Source organism: Aspergillus nomiae (genome assembly GCF_001204775.2).
Source record: "Aspergillus nomiae NRRL 13137 chromosome Unknown contig00321, whole genome shotgun sequence".
NCBI classification, from domain to species: domain Eukaryota; kingdom Fungi; phylum Ascomycota; class Eurotiomycetes; order Eurotiales; family Aspergillaceae; genus Aspergillus; species Aspergillus nomiae.
In genome coordinates, this window is record NW_015378376.1 from 1 (window position 1) to 9,779 (window position 9,779).

General features: G+C 49.3%; 4 protein-coding genes across 4 annotated transcripts; 1 reads left to right on the forward strand and 3 right to left on the reverse strand.

The window, feature by feature from the left end:
• Positions 1-558, forward strand: nut2 (mediator complex subunit NUT2; the record flags this gene model as incomplete). Its single annotated transcript, XM_015554771.1, has 2 exons — positions 1-90; positions 177-558. Coding segments are annotated over 2 exons (472 nt in total), but the record flags the coding sequence as incomplete, so codon positions are not given.
• Positions 559-1,478: 920 nt separating this feature from the next.
• Positions 1,479-3,003, reverse strand: ANOM_009516 (putative aminotransferase; the record flags this gene model as incomplete). Its single annotated transcript, XM_015554772.1, has 7 exons — positions 1,479-1,534; positions 1,602-2,088; positions 2,144-2,221; positions 2,280-2,600; positions 2,651-2,780; positions 2,831-2,864; positions 2,928-3,003. The coding sequence occupies 7 exons, from the start codon at positions 3,001-3,003 to the stop codon at positions 1,479-1,481; spliced, it is 1,182 nt and encodes a 393-aa protein (XP_015403638.1).
• Positions 3,004-3,403: 400 nt separating this feature from the next.
• Positions 3,404-4,104, reverse strand: ANOM_009517 (uncharacterized protein; the record flags this gene model as incomplete). The annotated part of the gene is made up of 2 exons (XM_015554773.1): positions 3,404-4,015; positions 4,087-4,104. The coding sequence occupies 2 exons, from the start codon at positions 4,102-4,104 to the stop codon at positions 3,404-3,406; spliced, it is 630 nt and encodes a 209-aa protein (XP_015403639.1).
• Positions 4,105-4,683: 579 nt separating this feature from the next.
• Positions 4,684-7,553, reverse strand: ANOM_009518 (uncharacterized protein; the record flags this gene model as incomplete). The annotated part of the gene is made up of 2 exons (XM_015554774.1): positions 4,684-6,648; positions 6,702-7,553. 2 exons carry the CDS (start codon positions 7,551-7,553, stop codon positions 4,684-4,686), a joined length of 2,817 nt encoding a protein of 938 aa, XP_015403636.1.
• Positions 7,554-9,779: the final 2,226 nt, after the last annotated feature.

Genomic DNA, 9,779 nt, shown 5'->3' on the forward strand with positions numbered 1-9,779 from the left:
AAAAGAAGCAATCCAACACCTCTTCGAAATCCAATCCGCAGTGCACGGCTACCTAGGCCCAGAAACGCAACAAGAACTCGTCCGGAAAATGTACCCTCTCCAAACCAAACCCAACCCAATCCAACCCCCCAGAAGCAAACACAACCCAACAAACTAACTAACTAATAATGAACTAGAAAATCCCTAACCCAAACCCTCTCCACGCTGCACAAAAACACCGCCGACCCAAACCCCAACACAGAAATCCCCGTCGGCAACCCCCGAGACCCGAATCTGGGTTCTGTGCAGCTGCCGCCCGAGATCATCGACTACGTGGACGCGGCGCGCAACCCGGATATCTACACGCGCGAGTTTGTGGAGCTGGTGCAGCGGGGCAATCAGGATCTGAAGGGGAAGAGGGAGGCGTTTGCGGAGTTTCGGGATGTGTTGGCGAGGGAGATGAGGAGTGCGGTGCCGGGGTGTAAGGGGGAGGTTGAGCGGGTTATGGAGGGGTTGGGTGTTGGAAATAGGGATAGGGATCAGGGGAGGGATGGGGGTGGTAATGGTGGGGGGAGGTGATTGTGGTTGTGATTGTGATTGTGGACTTCCTGTGCGCTGGGATTGGGAGGATGTTTGGTGGTGTTGGGTGGTGTTGGGTGGTGTTTGGGTTTCTTTTCTCGTGTCTCTTCATACCGTGGAATGGCGATTGGGGTTTATAGAGCGGCGTTTTATTTTGGTATGTGACTATGGTTGTCTCTGCAACCGCTTATGGAATGAGGTTATACGGATCTGGGTGTTGTACTCTGACTCTGTCTGTCTGTCTATTTACATATCTACTCGTGCTAACGAGTATGAACAATGAAGTATCGAATATACATAAATCTAAATACACTACAGCAGAGATTTATTCTCTTCTCGCCCCCAAAAAAGCCAATGATATCTACTTGGACTAAGTTTGGGTGTCTTATGGGAGGTTACTCGTTCATGTTTAGTCAGGATAGCTGATTTGGGTGTACTATACGTATCTTAGGGTGTTGAGTTCAGTATCTATTTCTCTTATTTCAGGTTGAGTAGTGGTCAAGGGTTAGTCTCAGTTTCATTTTATATATATATTGTTAGATATATTGCCATCATCCGTCGTCGTTCTAACATTCTGTGTGTCTGTAAAAAAGACAATTTGAATGTGTTTTCTCGGCTGCTATAGCGGGAACTATACGCCCCGTACACGTGCAATCGAGCTTATTTCTCCTAATTCTATACTGCAATCTATGAGTGCAAAAAAATGAATACAATTGCATACAGATAAGGACAAAGATAAGAGAGCAAAGTAAGAACAAAAAAAGTAATGACCAGACTGGGGCTCGATCCCAGGACCTTATCGGTGTTAACGATACGTGATAACCAACTACACCATCCGGCCAATTGATATTGTGTATGGTTGTAATTTCGCTAGACTAGCCAAGAGTATGTTGCCACACTCTATTTATCATCTGCGCGGTCTACAAGCTGGCAATAACTTCCTCCAAAACCTTGACCAACCCAGTCATCTCTTCCTCTGCGTGATATTAGCCTTGAATTGCCAATGCCATAGAAGTACTCACCTGTATTATAGTGTAACATACTGATCCGCACCACCCCATCCTCAACGTCCTCCAAACCAATGATGTCGTTGATCAATCGATGACTGTACATATGTCCACTCCGGAACCCGTACGCAGATCGCTTTTCGACCTCCTCTACCACTCTTTGGCTTTTGGTACCCCGCACCGTGAAACTGATAACGGGGACACGGAGGTTCCGATCCGCAGAGCGCTCTCCGTAGACAGTGACCCGATCGTTAGCGTTGAGGAAATCCAAGACAATCTGCTGCAGCCTTTCCTCCTGAGCGGCGATCTTTTCCCACAATGCAGACACATCAGGCTCGAAGTACTCGACGACTCGTGGGATGCTCTGGACATTCTCGTAAGTGGCGGACGCCAGGTTCAGCTTCAGGTCGAGGGTGTCCGTGCCTTTGAAGAAATGGCCTAGGGTGTCGATCTGGTCATGGACACGCGATGAGGCGTACAGCTGTGCGATGTGGGGTCCATAGACCTTGTACCATGAGAAGGCCTGTTTGCGATGATCAGCCCCTGTGACTTTGTCTCGGTATACAAGATGTACTCACGTAGAAGTCGACATCGAGATCCTTGACATCGACTTGGCGATGAGGCGCAAGTGCCACGCCGTCCACGCAGAGCAGGGCCTTAAGAATACAAGTAAGCATTACATCAGGTCTAGGTTAGCAGGTAGTGGTAGCTTACCCGCGGGTACTGATGCACGACCTTCGCAATTCCCTTGACGTCCACGATGGATCCAAGGATATTCGATGTATGCGGGCAAGCTACGAGTCGCGTTTTCTCCGAGACCAACTGTTTCAAGTCATTCGGATCGCAGACGGGGTTCTGCGGGTTGGAAGCGGACCACCATTTCACCTCTAATCCTAGTCGTTGTGCGATCCTGACCCAGGCGGCGGAATTGGCCTCGTGGTTCAATTTGGAGAGAATGAGCTCGTCACCCGGCTGGAACTTCAAAGCCGTGGAGAGATTGTGCAATAGCTGCGTAGTTGAAACACCAAGGCAGATCTATAGGGACTGTTAGCCGGTTCTACATCCCCTGAGAGTAGGATCTGTACCTCATCGGGATTTGCGTTGATGAACTTCGCCGCTGCTTCGTATCCGTTCGTAAATGCAGCGGTGGACAGCTTTGAAGTCTTGTACGTTGCCCCCAGTTGGACATTGGTATTTGTGAGGTACGATGTAATACTAGGTGGGAGCTTAAGCTGCAGTCCGATCTTATATCCGAGTAGACTTACGACTCAATCACTGTGTCCAAGACTTGACTACCCCCTTTTATGCTGATTAGCACAGCTTCCTGATACTGATAGAAGTGTCAAAGCAAACTTGACACACCTGCATTGTCCAAGAAGACCTGTTCCTGCTTCAGTGCCGGAAAGCGAGACCGGGCCTGTGCGATATCGAAAGTCATTCCGTAGGCTGGATAAATGTTGCGCTGAACTCGGGAGAGGTTGTTCCCTCAAGAAGTATACAGATCTGGTGTCGCAATATAACAGATTGCTGACGATAAGGCGTGAGAGGGGTAAGCTCCCCACCGCGCGCCCTAAGGCACCAGATCCCCCACATTCCCACGGTTTCTCGCGACCAAAGGCAAGCCACACGGTTGAATAGAGAACTCTATATTCATGGTCTCCTCTTGCTATCCAAAACTACCTGCGCAACAAAACGGCAAACAACATGCGAACAGACGAGCTCCCTGCTTCCAACCGGGTATATTCCATGCAAACCGAGATATGTCCAAATAAGAACACATTAAAATAACAGAGTAAAAAAAAGAAGTCCAAAGCGAATAATATCATCATCATCATCCATTACCGCGAGCGCAACCCGGCACTCGGGTTCCCCGTCGGGTGCGCCGCATCATGTACCACACAAAGCAGATACTTCTTATCCGGAACAACAACAATCTCATGCTTTTTAGTTCTCAGCCGCAGGAGCTTGACTTCATCGTCGTCCTCCTTCTCCGATGCCTCTCCGTCTCCATCGTCCCGGAATATTCCATTGCCTAACCCTTCTTGCAAGCCGTTCGGATCTGTTTTAGAGCCGTGGGCGTTTTCATTCAGGGGTCGTGAGAGCGACAAGCTTAGATCCGCAGCGCTGGAAACAAAAGCAAAAATGCGAGCTGCTAGCGCTTCCGCCTGGGACGGTTGGTAGGAGGTTTGATGGGTAAGGGTAGTTGTGCTAGACGTTGTGGAAGGGATGGATGATTCTGCAGGGGTCAAAGTAGATTCCGACTGCTCCTCGGCAGCTGGATCGGCCTGAGAGACATCTGGACTGCTGTTGCCCGCTGGCTTCGTCGCCAGCAGCCCCGTGCTCTGAATTATGGACCCATCTTTGCGCGAAAGGATGAAGGTGGACTGAACTCCCGGACGCGATGTTAGATGTGAAAGGAGGGAAGTGACGTGTTGCGGAATCTGCGAAGACTGATTGCATTAGTCAATATCTGACTGTTGTTCCTGTTGAAAGGCAGAGAGAGAAGAAAAGGAGCGCCTACCGGTGTTGTATGCGCCATGTTGGAGTACGGGACAATTCGAGATGAGATATGAGGTGGGTGCAGAGATATATGACCGCGTTGAAGAATTAAACTTTGCTCATAATAGAAGTTGAAAGCTTATAATCTTGTGCTCCACTGTCGTTTCCTCGCTCGCACACGCTAATGTCTGTGGAATGTGAAAGATTGAAGCTGTTTGGCATTTTGTTGACGATCTTGCATGAACGCCGACCGGATCGCGGACCGGATGACTAAGCAATCCCATGCCCTGATCAGGCATCAGATTACCTCCCTTTCCCTTACTTTAGTACAAAGATAGATAGATATAACTTCGATATAACTGGATAGAAGGCTTAACGGCCTGAAATTGCATCCGATTTCACAGTAAATAGTCACACAAAACACACAAAGCAAAATGGTATCGTCGAAGATAGAACAGGAGGGGGAGTCATGCAAATAGAAGAGGGGGTTAAAGAACGACTACAGAGCCCTAAGGTCATATGCAGATAAAGAGGGGGAAATAAAAGAGAGCGACCACCCAGAAACACCAAAATTAAAGGAAATATCAAGATGCCTCCCAGTAATTCATAGGGAAGCACATCAGGCCCTACTCCTGAGCTGTGTTCTTTCAGAACTCGGTTGATCTGACTCCCAGCCAAAATCGAAGTCCTCAATCATATTTTCCATCTCCCGGATATCAGCACTTGCTTCCGAACCGTAGCTACTGCGTCGGCTGGAGTCTGGGCTAGCAATCCAGGTCTCCGGACGGTATGGAGGCTGACGTCTGTGCGTACGCCGCTCATTCCGCATGACATGGGAATCCGGGCTGGATGAAGAGTTCGTCATAGATGAGAAAGATCTACTAGTATGGGGAGTGGAGAGTGAGGTGGATGATCCACCGAGAGGACCTTCTACGTTCCGTTTACCCCCCACCCCTAAAGCCGCAAGAAGAGCAGCTTGAAGTGTTCGGTTTTGGTGCTCGAGATGCGTAATGCGCTTTTCCAGCTCCCGAACGTAAGAAGGCCGATGACGACCGCCTCGCGGTTCGTGATAGTAATGGCTACCCTGCAAAGGTGGTGATTGTGGGGAAGCTTTGTCCAGGACACGGCTTCTGCGGTTTCGGGGGGTTATGGGCCTGGAGTAGTCGTATGACGATGACTTTCTCGTATGATGTGTTTTGCGTGTGGCAGATTCATCAACGTTCATAGGCGCCAACTTAGGTCGCCGCCGCCTACTGGAAATGGGGTGTGTCTGTTGCTTGCGCATACCAACATCCATACCTTCATCTTCAGAAGATGGAAGAGGGGTCTCAGAGCGCTCGTGAAGATTCAGATCATTGGTTACCCTTTCGCTGAGAACACTTGTGCTTCGTGTCCCACCGCTTGGACGGATCTGAGAATTTCTTTTTGATGCAGGCAGTGATGACGGTTCCTGGATGTCCGATGATGTGGCGTTAACGTACCCGTGTGGGCTGCCATCCTTTGTGCTAATAGCATGGGATTCTGTGGATTGTCCAGGAAAAATTGTACCATGAGAGGAAATAGTAGACAATTGGATATCCGCAGATTCCCTTTCATATTGACTCCCAACTCTCACATCGGTGCAGCGTGAAGCAGTTGGCGTCTCATCATACCCTTCGGAGGAGGCCATATGAGAAAGCCTTGAAAGAGACCGTCGACCTTCTTCCAGAGGGCGGTTGTCCGAATCTTGCAAATAAATTCGACTCGCTGATATATCTTTCTTCTTGAGTGCACGAACCCTATCAGCTCGGCTTGGGCCGGCTCTCACAGATGTGACAGGCGTGGAATTCGATGCGTCTGCCCTAGAAGATTTGTTTCCTCGGTCCGTTGATGTATCAGGTTGGCTGGCACTTGGTGCAGCCCGACCAGTCATTGACCCATGATTCTCTCTCCTCGTAGCACTGCCCATGGATCTTTCTTCTGTAGAACGTGATGGTAACTGAGGATCACATTGTTGTTGGTTGACACGAAGACCTCTTCTGCCGGCAGTAGCGTCTTGTCCGTAAAGAGGACGAACCCCTGAAGTTGCTTCCGGTAGCGCAGGGAGAGGTCTCATAGGTGCTGGTAGAGGGAATGCATCAATTGAGCCCATGGGCAAGGATGTCGGACGAGGGCCGCTTTTAGCCAGAGGCATTTTTTCATGTCCCTGGCTTGTCACCCTGTTTTTGCTTGCATCTGTCTGTTGTGCTGAAGGCATTTGACCCACACATTCCATGTTTTCAGGGCTGGCGTCACGATCTTTGGTGCTAGATGAAAGTTTAGCGTTCCTATCACTCGGTTGAGCGCTAACACTCGAAGAGTCTTGCTGCGTTGTGGCTGGTAAGGACCTAATGGAAGGGGATGGGCAACCATTCGATATGCGCCAGGCTCCTTTATTAGGCATCCGAGTAGGCACAGTGTCAGGGAAAAGCTTCAGTGAATGTGCTACCGGGTTCGAATGGGTCTGTCTGATGTTTGGTGTACTAGATGATGATTCGCCGTCCGCTGCTTGGGGGGCATCTTTGGGCCCTGTTGGCTTCGCGTCCGCTGGTTGCTCATGACTCAACTTTTGGCAGTTAGTATCATGTATAGTATCTAGTCTAAATGACTCCAGCCTACCTGTTGCTTGCTGTCTAAAGTACTGGTCGACATTCTGGGGTGATGACTGCTCGTTCGATCCGGTATTTCTGGAACCTTTGGTAAGGCTTCTATCTCATCCAGAGGATCGCTAGTCTTAGAATTTGAAATATGGCGAGTTGAGGGATAGGAAGAGTTTTCTTGTAAATCAGTCGATTGGGTTGATGCCTGATATGGTGGAGGGGTCACGTCCTCGAATTGAGGAGGACGAGGCAATGCAGCGCCAAGCAGGGACGTGATATCTCGCAGATCAAGCGAAGAGAAACGACCTCCTTTCGTTTCACATGCATCAAAGCCCTCAAGCGAACCTTCCAGCCATGGCTGTCCAATGCTTTCCACGTCTCTTCTGGAGCTCGATTGAAAGCTGAGATTGGAAGGGCATCGGTTAGAGGATACTGTGGAGTCAATACTTTGCTTAGGAGCGGATTTCTTGGGCTTTCGGGGAGGTAGAGAGGCAGGCAGGAAGCCTGCCTGCTGAAGCGCTAGTAGCTGGCGAGTCGCATCATCCGCTTTGGCTTGAGCGTCTGTTCCCTTTTTGGGACGCTGGGCGAGCTGCCGCAGGCGTCGTTGGCCCGCTTTAAAGATATCGCGCGCGCCACTAGATTGCGACGATGTGGTCGACAAATCATCCTGTGCTTGGAAGAACTGTACAAGATCGGGAAATTGCTCGCTCCTGCTCTGAATATTCGACAATTCGAGAGGGGGAACATCGCCGCCTGGTATGTTCGACATGCTGGAATGACCTCGTCTGGACAACTGAGGACCCGGACGGCAGGTTGGCACTATTGGGCTCGGTGCGACTGAGTGTTCTTGTCGGTTGGCCTGATATAACATAAGGCGATCGACTGGATCTCAGCCATATATGACCTCAAACCCGATCAGGAGACATATGAAATGTCAGGGCGAGTCGACAAGGAAAGATTCGTGGTGTGATTCAAGGGCCCGATTGCCTGGTCCACCCTGATCGTGAGAGATCAGCACCTCTAGACAGGGTATGAAAGGAATGACGTCGGTCAACAGAAGAAATAGCACTGGGGTATCAAAAACAAAAGAGAAGGAAGACAGAAGAGAAAGAATCAGGTGGGATTGGTCAAAGTCTAATCAGTATGTGCGTACGACTGTATGTACAGGAAATGAATGGAGGATTGAGACAGTGAGAAAATAAAATGAGATATCAACCTACATCCAGGGTAGATGCAGCGCAGGGAAAGGTCCTTTCTTTAAAAAAAAGAAAAAAGTTCTATGGACATCTGGACCTGTCACGACCCTACATAGTCGGGAGCATCCTGTCTAGATCCTGAATGCGGCGACCCGAACATTGTCGAATAAAGAGCCGACCTCGTTCTTGATAGATTGAGAGATAGAGTTGAATCTTAAGTAGTGCCATTCCACCATGCCAGGATTGGATTCCACAGCTCCCAAGGGCCGAGACAGGGAAGACAGCCCCAGTTGGGCACCCAGCAAGCAAGGCTAGTGGAATCATTCCTAGCCGAAAAGGTAAAGGACATCGCAGGGGCGGAAGAAAAAGAAAGGAAATAATAGGAAATTATGAAAATCAAAATTAAATAAAAATAAAATAAAAAAAACGTTGCTGGACGATCCGTCCGTGCTAGTAGTTCGATCGGGCCCCAGGTGGCGTCAATGACAGACCGATGCTGCCCCATAGACCTGGAACAGGGAAGCTATTTGCTCGCAGGATGATCCTACCACCGTGGCGATCATTGGGGATTTTCGTCACCCAAACATATGGGCCAGCACTATCGATCCGAGATGGTTTGTCCTCTCTTCAAGTTTCGCAGTAATTGGCATGGTGGGCGTATAGTCGGCAACTCAACAAAGAGTTCCGTTTGCGACTATATCGTCAGGAACCACGGTACCACAACAGCATCAGCACTATTCCCGTGTGACGTCTTTACATGTCTCCTTTTCTGAAAAAATAAAATAAAATAAAAACATAAAACATAAAAACCCATGAGAAAGAGTGTGTGAGAGCCGTTGAAAGCAAGGGATGTCGCCCCTCTCAACTCCTGGAGGGATTGGATTGAGGCCATAAACTGAAACGAGCCCCTTTGAGAACGTAGGATACGCCTTAAGAAACGATGTAAACGACGTCAATTACCCTCGGGTAGAGCGGGGACGATCCGATTAGAGAAAAAACCACGAAATCAAAGAATCGAAATGGGGTACGTAAGGATCGAGAGAGCAAAAAGTGAGACGGGGAATTGCACGCCACCAAGCCAGTAGTGGCAACTGGGCGAGACGCAGATCAGAAATAGACTATACCAATGTGACAGATGTACAACCGAGTGGATTCGCTTAGACGACGAACGGGGACTTTCTGACTTGACAGGTCACAAACTCATTTATCTTGACTATTTGCGCTTCTGGAGAGCTGCCGGAAATAGTCGCGGCCGGGCCCTTCCTGGCTTCCCTAAACGAACCAATTCGGAGCTCATAATCAAACGATACCAGTAAAGTACCAGACGATTGCCACTATGTCTATCGAGCTGGATTCTGTGCAATAAGAGAAGCAAATGTACCGGTCCGAAATGGAGAGCTTTCTCAATTAGGTTCCTGATCCTAACCCTAAGTCTTCCCGTGATATAGGTCGGACCGCCCACAAGAATCTTGAAGAGCTACTAGTAGTGCCTCGTAGCAAACTTGCCTCTGAATCCTACTTCCAGGTAAATCGGCACGGTCGCTCTTCAACCAACCTGCAAGAATCGCACTGCGTCACCTCGTGTCAGGTTCATCGTGTTGCGCAATCATCGACAGGGGTGGGCGAAGAGGGAGAGAATCAACAATGTACCTAGGAGGGGCCGCTGGTCATGTTGGCGTCAGACCCAATGGCTTTTTTTTGCAGCAAATCTCCAAGGCTAAAGAAAAAGGTAAAAAGGAAAAAAGACGCACAATGCGAACTCGGCCATGTTTCCCCCCTTGCATCAGAAAGTATCATGCAGGTCTCGAGAGCATTGCAAGCATCAGGACAGGTAGAAAGTCATTCAAGTATGCAGGAGCGAATATGCCCATCTAGAACGCGCCACCTTCATGCTTTGCGAC